At 42.1% G+C, this 20,334-nt stretch overlaps 1 protein-coding gene across 2 annotated transcripts in view; it reads right to left on the reverse strand.

Moving 5' to 3' along the window:
• Positions 1-7,118: 7,118 nt before the first annotated feature.
• The window catches only part of SBNO1 (strawberry notch homolog 1), a 35,271-nt gene continuing 22,055 nt past the window's right edge, over positions 7,119-20,334 (reverse strand). For both annotated transcript variants that reach the window (XM_038187277.2, XM_072024417.1), the window contains 13 exons: positions 20,028-20,159; positions 18,678-18,813; positions 18,162-18,274; positions 17,986-18,057; positions 17,446-17,545; positions 16,873-16,947; positions 16,474-16,620; positions 16,301-16,395; positions 15,998-16,090; positions 15,440-15,577; positions 14,807-14,883; positions 14,048-14,241; positions 7,119-13,238 (listed from right to left, as the gene is read on the reverse strand). In XM_038187277.2, coding sequence (XP_038043205.1) covers positions 13,096-13,238; positions 14,048-14,241; positions 14,807-14,883; positions 15,440-15,577; positions 15,998-16,090; positions 16,301-16,395; positions 16,474-16,620; positions 16,873-16,947; positions 17,446-17,545; positions 17,986-18,057; positions 18,162-18,274; positions 18,678-18,813; positions 20,028-20,159 — 1,515 coding nt within the window. In that variant the 3' untranslated portion in view covers positions 7,119-13,095. The remainder of the gene's footprint in view (positions 13,239-14,047; positions 14,242-14,806; positions 14,884-15,439; positions 15,578-15,997; positions 16,091-16,300; positions 16,396-16,473; positions 16,621-16,872; positions 16,948-17,445; positions 17,546-17,985; positions 18,058-18,161; positions 18,275-18,677; positions 18,814-20,027; positions 20,160-20,334) is intronic.

The following is a 20,334-nucleotide window of genomic DNA, read 5'->3' on the forward strand; positions in this document are numbered from 1 at the left end:
CCCAGCTCATGACCTAACGACTGCACACTGCGTGACAGAAGCATCTGAAAATTAGGACTGGTACCAGATAAAATACATAAATTTGTTACAGTTTTGTATTTTACCTTACGTCCAAGTACACGACTGCAGCTATTGTGGTGAAGCCCAGAGTAGCACAGATTACTCTTACAAGTGGTCTGTGCTCTCACCTCTCAGAGAGGGGACCTGAGAGCCCCAAGCACAGAATTATATATGCTAGTGACAGTATTTTGACAGCGGTGCACAGGGCTTCAAGAGTGTAATTCTCATGAGTCCTGAAAGATTTTGCAGGTAAACCCTCACACCCTGCACTGTGTCATTTAGAAGTCTGCATCCCCAAAACTTTGCATTCAGCTTTGTAAATCACTGCCTGCCTGCTGGTTCCTGGATGGGCAGCAAAGTCCTGCAGGCGAGGGGCACGCCGCACTGGGATTTTCCATTGCTGCGTGGTTGTTTACAGCCACACCAAGTGAGTGCGAAATGGGAGTGTTCAGAGCCTGCCGTGGTGTTTTTCACGGCTTTGCACCAACTCTAAAAAACTGCACTCAGGGCAATGCTGTGAAGAACAAGATCTCCTGTGTTTTGCCTGGTTTTATAATGATGGCTTAAAAATATACGATATTCCGGGACATGGGTGGGGTGGCATAAGGAGATGATTCGGTAAGGATTAACCTTTCTCCAGCCCAAGATATTACTTGCTTTGGAGCAAACTGACTTAGCGTGAGATGCTCAGGCTTGTAGGGCCAGAGTACTTGCCCTGTAAGTGGGAACCCAGCAATACCACAGCATCACTCAGTCTCAGTATTTTATGTCTGCTCTTCTGTTCTCCTGGTGAACGATCTCCTGGTCTTATTGCTTGGCCTCTGAAGTTATGCAAGCTCCAACTGCCTTTGCTGGCTGCCTGTTGATTTTTGCAGATACCGCGGACGTTGGCTTGGATAGGAAGTACCTACAAGTTCTTCCTATCTGCCATGTGCTCTGTGGAGTTTTACCAAAGTTATTTTGAGCCAGGTGTGGCCACAATAAAACCACCACCATGCCTGGGCCCCAGGATGACAGTTTAGCTGGGTGACCACAGACTCGAGCTCCCTCGGAGGGGCTGCCTGCAGTTTCAACTTCTTTTGCATCACGGCATGGCTTGCGCTGCTGAGGGTTTTGTTCTGCCCCTGCCTTGAGGGTAGCAGCTACAGTTCCAGCAGCTTTTGTGCTCCAGGCTGCTGACAGCAAGCTGCAGGTCTCTGCTCTGCAAACTGATGGCACAGCCTTGTTTACTGACAGCAAAAGCAGCTCTTAATCACCAAGTGGCCAAGTCATAGCGCAGGAAATACAGCAGAGCAATTTTCTCTCCCACGTGACATGTTTCAAGCCTTCTCCACACTAAGAAGTAACTTAAAAATAAATGTTCCTATGCTTTTCAGCAAGGGAAAACGGACGGTAAGAGGTGCCTGTCTCTGCAGTCATCTGCAATTCCACTCACACACTGCCACAACACCTCCCATATTTTCCAGGTACACCAACCTCTTTCTCAGTGGTGTTAAGACCTGCAACTTTCACCCTGTTCCCCCCCCTTTTTTTTTCCTTTGTGTCGTCTCAGTTTCCTCTCCTGGTTTGACTTTCTCACCTCTGCTCCTCCCAAACCACTGGGAATACTCGGCAGCCAGGGTTTCCACGCAGTGAGCCTTCCAGCCCCTGCTCAGCCAAGCTCTGACTGACATCGAGGAGGTTTTCCCTTCGCAAAGCTCTGCGAGGTTGGATGCCGAACCCCTCTGGCAAGGGTGTAGGGAGCACAAATGCAAAGTGTGATGTTGGAAGGCGCAGGCAGCTGGCTGTCAGGACGGCTCTCCAAGGCAGAGAGGGGCCTTGGCCCATGCTTCAAGACAAACTCATTTGTCCCCTTGCGTCTGGAAATCAAACTAATAACCATCAGTGCCTGCAGAGCTATGCTGCAGCACACTCCGAGACCTGTGAATAGAGTGTAAACGAGTCTTGTTTCTTATCTTCTTGGGTGAAATGAACAATGAGAAGAATGAAAGATGGCACAGAAAGCCTCTGTTTTTTTGCTGGTATGTCTTTGACATGTAAAACATTACATGTGCGCATTAATTTCAATGTAATTAATTGTTGTCAAGTTTAATGAATTGAGTGACTTGGGGATGTTCTGACACTCACCACAGAGAGCCATGCAGCAGCGAGAGGAAAGATATGGGAAGTTTGTTCCTTTTTCTGCGGGGAATTCATATTTAAATATTTATCCCCACATTTCCAGGGAGGCAGCATCATAAATAGAATAAACATAAAGGTACCCATAAGTTTCTGAGCACTAATTTCATCTGCAAGTCTCCAAACTGTTCTTTGGTACTAAAACTAAGACGAATGTCTAAAACAAAGTGAAAAGTCCCCTGCTTGGCCCAGGCTGAAAATGAAGCCTTTGAATTCCTGAGTGTGGGTGGATTTAACCCCTTTGAAGAGCACAAATGGTCGATGCATACCCCGAGGCTGCTCCCTCCAAATCGGCAAGGCTGCAGGCTGGGAATATGCAGTGACTGCAGCAGGATTTACCCAGTCTTGGGGCAAAGACATGCAAAGCAGCTTCCTGCAGCGCTGCTTATTTTGCCTGATACGTACCAGCAGCTCTGGGGGCTCAGCACCACGGATAACTTGGGGAAGCCCAGGCCTGTGCCATGCTGCACTGTGCTGCACGTACGGCTTGGGCTTCGGGCCCGTGCTGTGCTGCACAGCTCCGTGGCTGCAGGCTGACCTTGGCCAGCTCACAACAAAGGAACCTGCAGGCGAGTCCCACTTCATACCAGCGATTACACCACCTGCGTGGCCTTGCCTTTATCTAGAAGTGCAGAAAGTTCTCGTGTGAACATCCTTTCTGTTTGACAGAAAGGACAAGCAGAATTGTTTTCTTTCCAGAAAAGCCTGTAGCAGCTTGAATGACCGAAAATGGGCTAACTCTTTCCACAGCCCCGGCATGCTGCACGCCTTTCAATACTGAACAACTCCACATTCCTGCATCTGAAGGGACATAAGTTTATCTATGCTATTTTCTCTTTCTATTTAGTGTTAGTGCTAGCAAATAACATTTGAAAAGACACCTTCCAGAGCCAAACACCTTCCTCACTGATCGTAATGAACCAGCACTTCCTGGTGCAGAACACCTCCTGCCCCAGGCCCTGCTCCAGGGATGCTCCCGGGGTCGTCTGGGACGCTGACAATGAGGGCAAATTGTGCATTTTATCCTTTTGGGCTTCATTGTCACTCCCTTATCAGCTTGCTACAGCTCCTCACACTGCTGTCTCTGTTCCCTGCAACTGCATCCTCCAGGTTTCCGTCCTGTTCATTTTGTTTCCAAGAGAAATCTGACAGCCCTTGGTATCCCTCCACTATAATCTGCTTTCTGGCTGATGTTGGCTGCTTACTGCCCCATCCTCATCAAAATGCACAAGGAACGCTCGATCCTGGATAGAAATACAGATTCCCTAGTTCTACTCTGATACCTTTTCTCCCCGAAATACCCCTGAAAGGACTGGATTGCTCCCCCCAGCGGGAAGCAGCCCTCTGAGACCCTCTGTGAGGGGGGCTGCGACGCAGCGTGACGAATCCAAGAACTCTGCCGCAGCAGCAGCGAGCCAGGCCCCAGGAAATCCTCTTCCAGCGCCTGGCCCGCATCAGCAGACAGGCTCGCTGTGATTTTGGATATAAGTTTGGACGCCTATTCCGGACAGACTCTCCCCATAAATTCTGCCAGATAAACTTTTTCCCAGCCGAGCCCTGCTCCCCACTTTCAGATGGTTCCTCCCAGGCCAGATGCCATATTATCTGGAGCGACTTTTCCCTCCCAGCCTTGTTTTCCTCCTACTCCTGAGCCCTTTGTCTGTCTGCCAAGTGGAACAGCCCTGCCAGGCAGACAGCTGCTCGGCATCGCTGCGCGGGTGCTGCCCTATGGGCCGAGGAGCTGCTTCCAGGCTCGTTCCATCTTTGAGGGGGATGCTGTGCCTGAGAAATGGCGTGTGCAGGAAGGAGGGAAAAACGAGCACCTGTAAAGGTGTCAGAAGGGACTGGAAACGCTTAAGATAAAGAGGCCTTAATGCTACTTGGGTTTGCCTTAGAGACAGCGTGAGGATCGAGGCTGCTCCCTCCTGCTCTGGCTGGAGGTCTCCCTGGAGGACCGCAGCCCGGCACTGAGAAGTTTCCAAGCCCTTAGCCACAAAAGCGCAGGCCTGGAATCTCTCTAATGAGAGTTTTCCTCTTTGCCAGGCGAGCAAGCACCAGGCACCAATATCAAAACCAGCCAGATTCCAATGAAAACCAGCAAAGAAAATACGAACGGAAAGGAAATCGGTCTGCTGGTTAAGCCCAGGCAAACAGAGGCACGGAGCCCTGCAGCCAGCAGGACGGCCCTGCTGGGAGGGAGAGGCTGGCAGCTCCACCGAGGCTGCTCCTCCTTCGCTGCTCGCAGGGACAGCTCACCGCCTGCAGAGCATCCCGCATCGTCTTCCCAGACAGGCAAGGGCTCCACCCTGCCCCATGCCTTCAGTTTGCCTGCAAGGACTCTCCCTTCTTGCCCTGCGGGCTGGACTCCTGCTTCCCTCCCACTCCCGAGCCCTTGAAGGCCGAGCCAAGGCGGGCGGCGCGGCCCAGGGCGCAGTCAGCTGGCACCGCTGCCCTGCCTCTGCCTCCCGCCCTGTGGGCCCCGGGCGGCAGCACCCCGCCCTTTGGCTGGGGCAGACGAGGTTTGGAGACTTGCTTTCATCCCAGCCCTGTCTGGGAAAGCTCCTGAACCTGCTCTGCAGCTGAGAAGTGGAAGGATCCACAGCAAAGCTGTGCGCTGGCCTCTTGAAGTGCTTCCCCTTCGTGGGCTGTGACCAGCGGTGTCAGACACCCCCGTGCCCAAATTCGAGTGGTGCGCAATAAGCGGCCCTGTGACAGCTGCGATGGCTGCAGGATCTCGTTTCCTTTTGGAACCATGCACTGGGGTTAAGCTTTTGGCTTTTGTGGCTTCACAGAAACCCTTCCAAGTGCAAACCGAGTGTCACCAGACCCGCGACATCTTCCTGAAACAAATAGTGAAGGGACACCAACTCGCCAGTCCCTCAGCCTCCTTGCGACATCAAGCTTCGAGCCTGATGGGAGCGTCCCCAGTTGTTTTGTTATTGGTCATTTGAGCAGAGGAAGTGGAGGAGAGAGTAGAAGCAAAGCCCAGGGATGGAAAATGGAAATGACTGCGAGGAAAGGAATGTGGAGCTTCCAACAACTTGGGGAGAGGAGAGCAGAGCAGGGAGAAGGGGGAAGGAGGAAAACCTGAGGGTAAATTGCAGCAACGCCATTGCAGATTCTTGCAGAACGTAGTCCCAAGTCAGTGACGGGCTGTGGTCTCCAGGCAGGCTTTGTGATACTGCCTGCAAACCCCTTCTCCCCATACAGAAGCAGAGAGAGGCTCAGGTTCCCCCACGGTCTCCCTGGAGCAGAGATGCTGGGTGTTATCCCCACAGAGCCACCAGCCAGCCTGGCAGCGGCCGTGCCAGCTCACCTGGGGCTCTCCGTGCACAGGGAGCAAGAGGGACAACCCCAGATGTGGAGGATTTACAGCCCTGGCAGATGCTCGTCACAGGAGCGAGCATCACCTGTAATTTAAATAGTGCAGGCTGAGGCTCAGAGACCTGACAGCAGCCCCACACCACACAGCTGAGGCAGGAGCCCAGTGCAAAGCCCCCAAGACCCTGAAGGAGCCACTGCCCTCCTGCTGCTGCCCAGAAAGGGGAGGCCACAGTGTCCTCCCCTCCCCAGGAGCACGCTGGCCTGGGACTGGCTTTTCTCTTGCCAGGGAAGGAAGGAAATGCCAGTGTTGGCTCAAGTCCACTCCAAGAAGAAGCAAATGGCCAGCGGGACATGCGCAGCTCAGCTGCTGTCCTGCAGCCCCCAGGCCCAAGCTGCGGATGGACAAATCGAGTCCCCCCCCCCAAAAAAAAAAATCAGGTAGGAGATGGCACCAAGAAAGGCCCCGTCTGAGAGGTGCGAGCACGGCGCAGCACTGGGTGCTCCCAAAGCCTCTTACACTGAGGGCAGTGCCAGCAGGTTGTGGAGGCAGCGGCAGGCCCAGATCTGCACTCTGCTTTCGTTGCTCACATCTCCGTTTTTATTCACTCCAACTAACTTCAGGGGAGATCTTACCTAGAAGTAATTAAGGTGCTGGCACCCTGGTTCATGACTTAACTTGGCCGCTCTGGCTAAGCTGATACAGATCTCTGTTTCGTGCCCTGCAATTCACTGCGAATTCAGCAGGCACAATCAATTTTCCTGGCTTTTGTGTAACGGGACCTCAAGTAAGGAACAAATAAACTAGACCGGGACTTCCAAGAGTAAAGGCCATCAGCTCACTGGCTGCCTCTCTGTCATTTTTAAGGTGTATTAGATATGTAAATACAAACACACATTCACACACACACAAAGCAAACAAACAAAATATCCAGTATCTTAAAACATTTCTCCCTTACACACCAAAGTCTGCTGCTTTATTACTTCGAATTATAGAATTACTACCTAAGTTCTGAGGTTTGGGTATCTTCATTTATTGCTGAAATCTTGGCATCATCACTCTTCTGGATTTGGGGAAAAAGAGAATAAAAATCAACTCAAAATTATTCACAGTGACAGGATTAGATTAGCCTGTTTATCCCAAACATATCCCAGACATAGGAAAGATACTTCCGTGCTATGCATGGAATATAAAGGAGTTGATACTTCCCAATCTGGATACAGCTTTCATAAACTCTCCTCCCCTTTGTAAGATTACTGCAGTTAGCATTCAAAGAATCCTGCGAATCTGCTCTTAGCTACCAGTCATGCCAATGCAATGAACCAGCGAAACACCCTCTGTCGTTTAAGAAGTGCCAGGTGCCTAAATAGATAGCAACAAAGATATTTGGCTTATTACAGCACAACTTCTGCTACTCCGAAGGATCCTAAGATGGAGCAACAATTCGTATGTTTAACGTATGCAGAAGTGTTGCTGAAAGGCGTTCCGGTGTAAACAGCCTCTGTGGGGAAGTTCCACAATAGAAAATTAAAGGGGAAAAAAAAAAAAAAAAACAAGGTAGTAGTCAGTTTAATTTATTTAGCTTAAAAAAGAACTCAATACATAGTTTGTGTTCCACAGTTTGTCATTTTTGTGAATATAAATCATTCTAAACACTATTTTATTGCCAGGCACTCACAATTCTGCCACTTTGTATGAGAGCAGTTGGCCCGTGCAGGTATCGTCTGCTCAAATGGGGAACGCGGGGACGTGCGGTGCAACACTGTACTGTAGGGTGGTTTTTAAGGTTGGCAAACATTTCCCATTAGGATAGGCAACAACAGTAACAAAAATAACCATACACAATTCAACTGAAATGTTACACGTCTTTGGAATTTTGTCAGGTTGGATTATTAAAGATGCAGACTGAAGTAGCATTAATAGGGAAGTCCTGCTATAAAAAAATAGCGTGTCCTTAGTGCAGAGGTAGTCTCACAGCAAAAGTTATTGCAGGGGTGCAGTACAGACCCTCCACAGGATTGCCAAAAGCTGCTGAGGCAAAGAACACCCACCTCAAATAAAATTCAGTATGCTGTGGGGCTTTCTGTAAATAATTAAACAATAAATCAAGTGACCCAGCAAATAAAAATGCCATCGTGCCTGCAATGAATCTGGCATTTTACTGAAGTTAACCTCTCCAAATCAGAAAGCAGATAGGTAAATATACTTGCAGAAATGTCTCTTTATCCTTCCCAGTGCAAATCAAATGTAGGAAACCCCCTCTGCTGCAGGTGACCTGTCTAATTATGCCCTAAGAGCAATCAAGTTCAGAAACACTAGCCAAACTTAGTTCTTATCAAGCTTAACGTGTGTTGATTCAGCTACTTCACCACTGGTGGACCTTACTTATTTATTTATTTTTAAATATACCATTTAAATCTGGATGTATTTCTGTGTTGGTTAAGCTAACTGCATAAGTGCATCGAATCTTTTCCCTTCAGTCTGTCCTCCCAGCACAGCTGTCTTCCGTTTACACGTGCAGCATGGAAATCTGTGAAAACCTGCAGTGTCAGTTCATAACACAGCAGATTGAAATTCTATATGCTAGTTTTGGCCTCAACTTAAACCTGCCCAGCTCCTATTCTGGAATCTTATCATAGCCTCAAACTTTGTCCCCTCAAAAAACGTTTTGGGACCAATTAAGGAATAGTGAAGCAAAGCTGATTAAGAAAGTTCGTACTAGGTTTTTACTTATCAGCCAATTCAGCAGAAGCTGTTAGAGGTAATTTGCCCTCAGCTGTTCTAATTGCAGCTGAGACACTCCTATTTCCAAGTCTTTTCTTCTCTCCTTCATGTTTTTCTCCTCAAAAAGAGAACTGTTGCTTCTCAAACTGGGTGCACAACCTAAGCAGCAAAGGAGGCCAACACTGCTCTCGGCTGTCTGAAGCGTCAGCCCCGGAGGTTTCCCATGTCTCATTCTGCACTCACGCATGTTTGTGGTTGCATTACTTCATTACTTCTGCCAACTTTGTCAGCCTTTACCATCAGATTCCACGACACAGAACCATACAGCTACCAGCACACGACCAAAACGCTTCTTTCTCAGCATTCATTGTTAAGCCTGTATTGACCATAGAAATTACCAGAAGTATTTTGCTGCTATTTGCAGCTGGATGCTTCTTACAGTGACTCTCCAGTCAATGGACTTTGCAAACCACTTAATTCTGGAAAAAACCTATGGGCACAGTCCATCCCAGTGTGAACAAAAGGGGAAGGGCAAAGCTGGTGTGAGAGCTGCTGGAAGCTCAATAAGCTAAATTGGAAACAGACAATTCAATGAAATTCTCATCTGTCTCTAACTTAGATCTAAAGATAAGTGTTTTTATCTGCCAATTAAAAATGTGCACCATTTTTCAAAGGTGTAGAAATTCCCTTACCTCTGTTTTGCACATGTACAGGAAGCTCAAAACTTTCCCAGGAAACAATCTACAAGAGCAGCATCTTTTCTACTGCCAAATTATCCCTCTCTTCCAGAGTGCTTTTAAGACAGTTAATATTTAATATGGATATAGCAATCAACCTTTTACATGTTAGGCTAGTGGGCAGGTTCTGATGCTGATGTTAATTCCCTAGAGCTCTTCTTGTAGGAGCTCACAGAAGGCATAACTGGAGATACCAGTAGGTGCAAGAAAATTTAAATTTACCTAGGAATGAATCTTAAGATCTGAAACACACTGAAAAAAATAAAGAAAAACAAAATATGTTTCTTTCTGATACAGGCACTAAAAGTGAATAGTACGAGTCAACTCGAAGATACTGGGAACCAATTTCTTGCAAGAAAATGCATTATACACTAAAAATATCAAATAAAAACACACAGCATGAAAAGGACCGTGGAAGACAGACAACTGATAGTTTTGAAAAAAATGATGACAACATATTAACATCTACGATGTATGCAGACATCCCTTGGAAGTTTTATATATGCTATATATATTTCAAAGTACACACAAATTGCCTATTTGGCAAGTTGAGAAAATAGGAATACATCTTGGGAAGGTCATGAAGAAAAAAACACACAAAGGAAAACAAGAGTTATTTACATTCATTAATTCAGTAGCCTTTAACATCTCTATATACATACATATTCTTTCTATATATGTACAGACTGCAATAGGATCTGAACGAAGCTTATTCCAAACGCAACTGAAAAATACAAAAACCCCTTGATAATTCACTTGACAAATGTTTACAGGTTGCAGAGCTTTCTTAATTTACAAAGAAAATACCACACATTGAGTAGACAACTAGCATCTTTGGGGAACTTTAAGTCCTTACGAGAGGTGTATATTCCTAACACACCACACAGCAATTGGAAAAAATCCGAAAATTTGCTGTGCAGAGTGGGTTTTAGGGGGTTATAACTGCATTTGCTGTGTCAGACACATCTTAAGTATGAAACTAGTTAACAAGTCAATATTCAGTAGCTGTCAAGGGACATTTTAAGAAAAGAAAACCCAAGTTTTTTATCCCTTCATTTCTCAAGTCAGCTTAAAGAAATATCCTCCCCTTCTACAGCGTGCTTCCGGAACTCATCCAGTACAGGAATTTCCACCAGCATCTTACATTTAGGCTTGCCTCTGTTATCAGAGGCATCTATCCTTTATAAATTTAACATCCATTTCAGATGCTGATTTTTGTGAAACAGTTCTGTTGTTCCAGAAGTAACAGAAATATAGATACAGTTCTAGCCTTATATTTATACGATGTAACAATTGGTCTCTCCTTTTTCCTCCCTTTGAGGATGTTTTTCTGACAGGCAGTGCTGCAAGATATTAACACATCCCTGTCCTTATCTCATCCATAGTGCTATTCATAGTCCTTTTCTTCCCCAAGTGTTACCAGCAGTTAATACAAGGATGTATTACCAAATAATAATAATTAAAAAGATCTAGCAGGAATTTTTGAGAGTATATTTCTGTAGCTTGAAGACTAACTTTCCTTCTTTGGAAAGTTAACCTTTCAGATGTTGCAACACTCTGGAGCTGTGGATGCAGCTGTGTTAGTAACAGAATGACAGAGCCAAGGAACTGAGAGTGGCAAGTGGGTAGAGAACATGCAAAGAAGACTAAGTAGGGGGAAGCCAGTACTGGAATAGGAACAAATCTTACAGCTCTTTTAGTATGGTATAATTTTTTCCTCCAGGTAACACAAGTCTACAGGAAATTTAAGAGGGTGTGAACGGTTTGGGTTGGAAGTGGCCTTTAAAGATCTAATCCACCCTGCCGCTACCAGCAGGGACATCTCGTGTATTTACTACTCCATTTTACTGAGGATTAAGATGGAAAATACCATGTCACCCTCAGAACAGAAGTTATTTCTACACTGATTAAAAAACAACTGAAGTCCACATACACAGCTTGCTGTTACTAGCAATTTGGTTCACTATCTGTTGCAATAGTAATCTGTCAACATACTTCTCAAAATCCCATTGCTTTTCCTGGAGTGGATGCCAAATACATCCAATGGTGGGTACATAGCACATGAACATCCTCCCCCACACCCTGTCTGTGGTCTTGAGTTTTCCAATGCATAATCAGCTTCTCCTGATATCACAGCATTCAGGCAAGCTTCCCTTCTCTACCAGAGGATTAAAAAAACCTCAAGACACACCTACCACCTGCATTACAAGTACTTTACAGAGATGTAGCAGGTGCTAGAGCAATATCATGCATGCCAATTTATCCTGGATCTGTATTTCCAGTTTGTCAGAACTGTGTTCCGACCATTTCAGGTTGTGGAGTTGAGGAGAGCAGGCCGAGAGGAGAGCAGGTGACTGCCTTCCACAACAAGCACGTGCACCGTTACTGCACGGGGATGCTGGCACTGGTAGCACTAACAGAGCCTCAAGTGAAATAATCCATGCAAGGGAGCTCACTTCAGCCTGAATTCAGTGATGGAACTTCTGGCCCCATTACTTATGGAAAAACTGAGACACTTGAATCTGGCTCCCTGAAGGTTTACAAAGTGACATGCTACGATAAATTGCTGCTCTGGCAGGAGACCCTTATTTAAAATCTGCATCAAGGTCTAAATACAGTTTACTTCTTGCCTCTCTAATGAGTTCAACTGAAATATTTGGACTGCAAGACAGAAGCCTGGTTAAAGCAGACCAGAACATGCCAAGTCCTGTAAATTCCAATTGTAAAGACTTGTTAGTTGTTTTTTTTTTTTTTTTTTTTTTTTGGAATACAGTGATTGCCTAAACAAGACTCCACTTCTTGTTAGTACAATAACTTTTATTTGACATCTACAAGATCATTATCTTGTAGTTTTTTTGGACAGGTTTATACAATCTCAATTTTTCAATAGTGCAACCTGTGCAAGCAAGAAATGACAAACATTGTCCTTCACTTTCTTATAAACATCTACTATTATAGGCAAAACAAAACTTACCCATATTATAGATAAGTGACTATTCACATTTGTACATTACAATTTCTTTTAAACAGCTCCAGATAAACTCTACAATGTCTTACAACATATTAAACAGTATTCAAGTTACTGGGTAACAGAAACAGCACATACAGCGGAACCCTCAAGTGTTTCCCATTCTCTAATTTACAGCTCAAGTAAGGTTTCATCTTACAAGTGACAAATTAAATTACATTAATGAAGTAAAAAATATAAGATTGTATGCGAGATGGAAGTGAATTTGCACTTAAGTTTCCATAACCACCTCGGATTAAGGAAATGCTTCAATTTAAGGAAAAATAGGCATCCAGCCATCTTTGCAGTACACATTAGGAATACCATTAATACATTAAAAATGAACTAATTTTAATTTAAGATGTTTATCACAAAAAGAACATGTTGTAGACTCAAATATATAACCCCCAGGAGAGAACCAGAAAAAATGCAACACCTGGGTATAAACACTATAAAAATGCAATAACCAATGCTGTACAACTAAGATTGTGTTTCTCTCTGAATTCCTGTCTCGTGTATTTATCCTGTCCATGCCCGTTTCCAAAGACATGCACTGTCAAACAGAAACTGGGAAGGAACCTGAATGCATGATGTGCAACCTCTAGGTTTCATGCTTTTATAAACTTATAAATTGAAGAGAAAAACCCAATATATATTTTCTATATATATACTCAATACATGCATTCAAGGATATCTCCCACAGCAATGGCATTGATGCACTGCGTTAAACCCTGAGCACTGTATGACAAGATAAAAATAAAGCCTGCTTGGGGACTTTCAAGCATTTTCAAACAAATTGTGGTTTGTAGCTTAAAAGGCCAAAAGTAAAAGCAAACAGGAAGCACTACAGAGAGCATAAGGAAAGACAGATGCACCACCATGAACAACTGCTGGCTTTCAGTTCTACCAACCTTTTTAGATCTCTTTATTTCCCAAAGTATTTGAGAGCACACAACTGAACTGAAAAAGTTATATTTCTTTGGAATCTGTCCCTGATTTTTATGCAAGTGATATGCTTTTACAGCCTTTTCCTCAAACACCAAAATCAACACCTGTAGTTTGTCCTCTTATGCATTGTTGAAATTGGTGATGCTTTGTGGGTGATGCTGCTGCCATATCTGCTGCTGTTGTACTGCAAGCTGTTGAGACTGGTCTGACGTCGACAGGAGGTTTACAAGGGGCGATACACAATTTGCAGGAATGATCAAGCCTGAAAACAGCAATAAATCAGTTGTTTCACAAGCGTACAATTTTGTTCCTTAAAACTTCAGGCCAAAGGCTGACGATTCCACCATTTAATTTAGGCTACACAACAGTGCCTGTTTCTAACATCAAGTCTAACCAAGCACAGCTACAAGTTTTGCCATGTAAAACCAGAATTCAGCTATTGCTGTTTTTCTAGTCTCAAAAAAAATACAATAGCATGAAAATTTAAACACAAAACACCTAGTTTCACTATCTTATAGAACCGGCACTATTGTGACATTACAGATCATGGAAAGTCCACATTTAAAAAAAAAAAAGATTTCAGACTCTAGGATATCTATGCTATGAGAGCTTCCCTAAATGGTTTAGCAATAAGACATTACACACTTATCTCAAAGTCACTCTAAGCTACTGGTTACATGTGCTCAAAAACCACAAAGGCAACCATTTCAAGGGCTCACTGTTACTTGCGAGAAATGGAAAAAAGCTGAGCCCTTATAGTTTCAAAGACAGGCTGGCTGGAACATGCTGAATTTTATTGCTTGTGAAGGAAAAGAACTGAGAGAATAAACGTTTCAAAGCCTGTCTGGAAAAAAAAATTCTTCCTTCTTTAACTTGAGTCAAAACAGCGTTTGCACACCCAAATCCCTATTTTAATAGTACCTTCTGCCCATCTTCAACATGCACACAGATAAGCCTTTTCTCTTGTAAGCATTTTCATAAAAATATCTCCTACATGGCTCTCAGAGGGACTTGTAAGTTACAACCACCTCTACCTCAAAATGGAAATAAAGGAGCAGACAAGCCACTTACCTACGATCCTCTGACCGTCTTCTGTTCTTAGACGAACTATTTGCATTTTCACATTTGTACCACTCACAGAGGCTAGAACGCCTTCTACTTTTGTCCAGACGCTCAATACTGAACCACACAAGACATAGTAAGTTCGACAGCGGAGTCCCACTTCACAAACTAATCCCAAGCCTGCCTTCTTACAATTGCCTCTCCTAGAGGAAAGAGGAGAAAAAAAAGCTTTCAAACCAAAGTTCAGTTAAAAATAAGCCTTGAAGTTATGTAATATTATTCGGAGTTAAATAAGTGCTCCAAGTAAGTAAGTGGAGGATACTTTATCCACAGCCACAGAATGCTTTTGCTGGGAAAGTTTTGAGAAGTTTTTGCCTATTTAGAACCACATCTTCACAACGTAAATCTTTAAATCAAAAAATACCACTAATTTAACTCCCCTAAATCTGTTACATACGAAACCAGTATCTGATCAGCAAGTTTCAGAAGCTCTGATATTAACCTCAAAGTTCTGCCATTGTGCTGTTCCCCTGGAAGGAGGACATTAGCTGCTGAGTTCAGACACTGCTAGAAGAGGTAGCACGAGAGCAGCTGTTGCTGAACAACTGTTTTGTCTTTACATGAAGTACAAATATTCCTCCCCTCCCCCAAATATTACCTTAACTATTCTACCACAAACAAGGTCTCACAAATACAGAACACCATTAACGATAAACCAGTTTGTGTGAAACAGCTGAAGAAAGCATCTATCTGCATACAAATACTAACCAATACGCATGTGTGCAGGTGTCTGCAGAAGAATTGTACTGCTCTAACCAGTGTGGTAAAGCATCTTCAGAAGGTACCTGGAGAAGTAATTCAAAGTGGAAATAATATTAGTAAGATTGTTAGTAAAATACATCAAAACTTGCAAAAAACAAAACCAATTTGTTCATTATTATGAGAAAATAGGGAGCACCAATGGTGAAAAAGGTACAGTGTTCTATAATTCGAAGAATATTCAATCAAAATGCAGTCTTGAAGCATGAACAAAATACTTGACACAATAGAATCTCAGGAAGAATAGTGGAATTTCAGAGTTTTTCAGTAATTAACCTAATTTCAGTTTCACTTAGAATACACCATACATAGTTGCTTATTCAAGAGCATGCCTGTACACCTTACAGAGAAGTAATGCTTTTCCTTGCCAGCCCTGAAAAACCAACCCATTTTATATTATCACAATACAAATTACTTGTATTCAGAAAGCTTTAGATATAGCAATACTGAAAGCATGTAGCTATACTTGCAAAACCATGCTATGCAAAAATAATCCATAACTCTGATTTGACACAGTTGTATACAAACATGAGAAAAAAAGAGAAAACAAAAGTTTGAAACTAGCATCATTTTAATGGTTACCTTCTTATATTTCTTTTTCAGGTCTGCACATGTTTCTAGTTTGAGCTGTTTCCCAGTATTTGGTCTGTATACTAAAAAAAGCTTCTTTTTAGGATTCACTTCCTTCACGAGAATAGCGGTTTTCTTGTTATTTCTTATCTGGAAAAAAGGTTTCAACATGGTGACAAGTCCTACATTAAACAAGTCCATACTGTGTTCTTAGCCACACTTCATAATAGCATATGTGCAATAAATAATAACCTTAAAGAGTATCACTATATCAAAGTTTTCCTTATAGTGAAAGCACCTGGCTTTCTTGATGAAGGTTTTACATGAAAGCTCCTCACTTAAGCTCACAGTCCTATCTGCAAATACCCAGAGCTATTAAAAAAGAATGCTTCATACTTAAAGAGTTGGAAACAAACTTAACATGAATCTTGAAGTAAAATTAAAAGCATTCTGAATAAACTGAACAGTGACTGACTTGAACATTACATTTTTCAAACTAGACAGCTTATTTGGTTAGCCCCAAAACAGACTTCTCTGAACATACTCATAGACATGAGCAAAGGATCTTACCTGTAGTGATAAATAAAACCCATCGTCCGGACCTGTTTGTTCTGCCCAGAGCTTAGTTGCTTCATCCCAAGACATTCCTCTCTCTACGCTGATCTAGAAGAAGGTCACACAGGGATATTTGAAAAGGAACAGGCATTTGAACAGTTACAGAAATGGGAACTAATGGACTACAGAACCTAATATCAACCAATGAAAGGCACGGAACCCTTCACTCAATGCAAGCTTAGCTGATCACAGTATTTTACGAACTTACTGAAAAGCAAGCTATTAGATCATACCAAAGAGGAAAAAAAAACAACTTACTGTGTATAATTCTACATGTCCAGAGGTAGAATATCCGGGAGTTAAAAACTTCTTAACATCTGCCTTCCTTACTTTCTCATCCCCAGAGCCCAGATCTTAAAAGGAAAGAACAGAGTTATTCCTCTTATCTTTTCTTACCTAATTACAAGAACATTGACATGTTGAGTACTCACCTAAGATGCCCATATCATATCTTCCATTCTTCTTAGCATTTTGAATAACAGCATTTAACGTGTCAGAAAAGTACTGGAATAAAGCATTCTGCTGATGTACTTCCATACCAAGAATTCTATTCAGAAATTTTCCTATGTTGTTATAATCTAAGAATAAGAAATACATACATCAGATCAACAAAGATTAAATTTAACAACAACAAACTTTCAATGAATATTCAAAGCATCTCAAAAGGACTACTTAAATCCATTCTTTCAGAATGGAAGAAAGCATTCAGAAATTCTTCAGTCTTTTTTTTTTTAAAAAAAAAAAGATAATTACATCATAATGTAATCATAATATGAGTGGACAGGTGATTTTTCTTAGTGACATTCTAAAGATACACTAAAAGCAAATACCTTTATCAAGTGTTAGAATTCCAGATCTGTCTTCTACATTTATCAAGCCCACACCAATCAATCCTTGACGAACATCTAGGGGAAAAAAAAAAGTTAGATCACAGCTGCTTTGACATCTAACAATAAACCAATGACATAACTTATTTAATCAACCTTGTTTCAAGATTGAATCCCAAAACTTCGATACTCCCAAATACATCGCTTGCAATAGACATAACTTTGCCTTCTGTCCTTTCAGAAAGTACAAGTAAGGAAGACAACCAATGACATTATATATGAAACCACAGGAGAACAAGATACGTTAACTTTGACCATTATCTGTTATAAAAGAGCTATACTTAATACTTTGGCCAACCTGATTCAGAACGTGTTATATTGAGAGAGTTTACGTATCTTGTTTCGTATGTGAACTTCAACATACAGCAAAAATACATAGGAATAAAAAAAATCCACTGACAACCAGCTAATCAGTTCAAAGAGCAACAGTATTTTCTAGCTCTAGAAATACTTGCATTTTCTGTATTCTACAGAATGACCAAAACCAAGTAATTAAATCCAGTGGATTAAAATTACCTTTGAAAAAGTCTCCAGGAAAATCAGGTGGTGGAGAGACCATTGGGGAGTCTAAATTCACAATGGATTTCATAACAATCTCTAAAGCATTCCTGCCATACTGCATAAGAAAAAAAGTTGTTTTAACAACATGATTCAGTGTTTGTGCCTCAGCTCCTACCATACATGGGTTAAAACAAGCATTTCTGATTCACAGCAGAACTTTTCACTCCTTATTAACTTTTCAGTTATTAGTTACACTACATAACAGCCCAGTGTTAATTTCTAATTACAATTGCCAAATTAATCTTTTAATTTTAAATGAAAAGGCTTCATTGACTTCTGACCTGGATTGTTAGCAGATGCAGAGAACTTACGTGCATATTTCTGCTCTATGTTTTCTGGCTATTTGTAAAGCCACAATCTTAATTCTATTTCAGAAAGAGGCCTTTCATCAAGAAGTAGCAGTTAAAAGTATAAAATGCTTCACATGAGATGGAAGAGGTCATTTGTGGAATAAGCACCACAGCATGAGCTTTCAAACAAAAATAGAACTGTCACCTTGTTGTCAAAATTGAATCTGCTGAGGTCTCGAGTTTCTGTAGCCCGTCTGTCACCGTGGGTGAGGGCTCCCTGTTAAGACACACCTTTGTGATTAGAACAAATTATGGAAACAATAATTTTAGCTCTATTTTCTCAAATGAAGGATCAGATTTCTTGGAAGGATCAGATCTTACCAAGCTTTCCAGTCTTTTTGCAACTATGGATGCAAATCTTTGCTCTCCAGCCAACTCAGAAATTAGGAATACATACTCTGGAGCAGTCACTTGATTGGACCTGTGAGTTCTTCCTGGATAGTTAAACAGAAACACATATATTAAATAAATTCCACTTCAATGAACATTTGAATTGTTGAGAATTAAGAAAATAGTTTAACCCCACTGAAAATCAGCTTCTGCTGTAATACAACCAATGGAAACTGGTACAAAAATAGAGTTTTGGTAACTTTATGAAGAGATTTGATATATGCAAAACAAACTAAGCTGTGGCGTAAATTTGTTCACTAGGTTTCTTTCAAAGCTTTTGAGACTATTAGCTACATGTATGACTATTAATAAAGGTGAATCCACCACAGGTGAAGGAGATTTTTTAAGGATTCCTTAAGAGGCCACTTAGTCATTCTTCACATGAATTAACTGTAAATCTAGTATTACTGAATCTGCTAGGAGAAAGATACAAGAAGAGTTATTTACCAAACTGCTGTATTGCTCTATCCGCACTCCATGGCAACTCCAGAGTCATGTGAACTCTCCGCCTCTGATTCTTAGCTCTACGGTCTGCTTGCAATGAGATACCAGAGCTGGCAGCCTCTGAGATTATGGCAATGTTCTTTTATTAAAAAAAAAAATAAAAAAAAAAGATTTAGTAATAAATCCAAGATCAAGTTTCAGTTTTCAGTTTCACAGAAAAAAAATTATTTCAGAATTACTAACATGTCTGGAGTAGTATCACTGTCATTTGGTCTTAATATCTCAAGAAGGGAAAGAGGGGAGGGGAAAAAAGTCTGGTTCTCTATCAGAGCTATAAATGCTAACTTTTTTTTTTGAGAAAAGTTTTTTTCACTTTTTGGCAACACCTTTCTATGCAAATGAAAAAAGGCAGTGTTACAGTCTTGCCATTCTAAAGGACACATTTCTCTGATGGGAAGAGGAAATGAGAAGGGACAGAGGGAGACCTGTTCGATAGCAAGCAACAGAGAAGAACTACAAAAAGTTGTGGCTAATACCACGTAAGGAAGAACACGTGGCCATTCTGGTATCTGCATTTGCCTTGAAAGAATTTAAGCTCTTGGACTGTGTGCAAGTCACTTACAGGAACATGAATATTTCCCCTCAAGTGTAGTAACAGATCACAGAAGTTCCACACAACAGCTACATTTACTTGATTTGCCCTCTTGTGGTAGCATACCCAAATGAATCAGTTATGGTGTTTGGTTTTTCCTCCTCCTTTTATCAGCTCCAATTGTATCATTCCAGTCATCATTTCTTTTCAGAGTACAATTTAAAGGACAAAAGCTATTGCTCTTCCCAGCATTACTTCTCAATCTGTGTTAAGGTTACCAAACTCCCACCCTTTCTCATTGAAACTCCTTCCCCCTATTGCACCAAGTCAACCTAGCTTTTCCCCCTTTCAACTGTTTTCTCTTCGTAGGAGAAGTACACATTAATCCAGATAAAGGAATCTGGAAGACATGGAAGGTTTGTCTGCTTTTTAAAACACATGCTGTTTCAACAAGACTAGTTTAAGGGTGCTAGCTTTCCAACTGGCACATATGTACATGCCTCCTAAGAACAGGCCTCCATGCCCACCCAAACTAGAGCCTGACCTACAAAGAATGTTGTAGCCACATATTAGATAGGACTACTCATCACACTGGTTTGAAAAACAGAATGCACAGCACTGAATAGGAAATGCTTTCTCGCTGGTACTTATTGTACTTAAAGTCACTTACAGTGAGATAAAAGTAGACTGAAATATTCGAGTTGTTGCTCTATGTGACTGACTCATCTAGCAAGTTCTTCTAAATCGTATTTAAGAGCTACCTTATCTCCATCCATGAACCTCTGCTTTTCTGTGATGTTCAGAATTTCAACAGGCACATCAAGTTCAGATCTTGACTCATAAGATATGCTGCCATCATCATTGCTCACAACTCTCCCTTTGCGGCCTGTCATCTTTAAAAACAAAAAGGGAATATAAACTCATTATGATAATACCGAAATTATTACACGCCACAAACTTCAAGCAATGATGCTATTTATTCATATACCAACCTTAAAACACAAATTACTGATTCTGAAATTTACCAAGTACAATACTCCAAGCACAAAGCTACATTTGAGAACCTGC

The sequence above is a fragment of the Anas platyrhynchos genome, chromosome 16, assembly GCF_047663525.1.
Source record: "Anas platyrhynchos isolate ZD024472 breed Pekin duck chromosome 16, IASCAAS_PekinDuck_T2T, whole genome shotgun sequence".
NCBI lineage: Eukaryota > Metazoa > Chordata > Aves > Anseriformes > Anatidae > Anas > Anas platyrhynchos.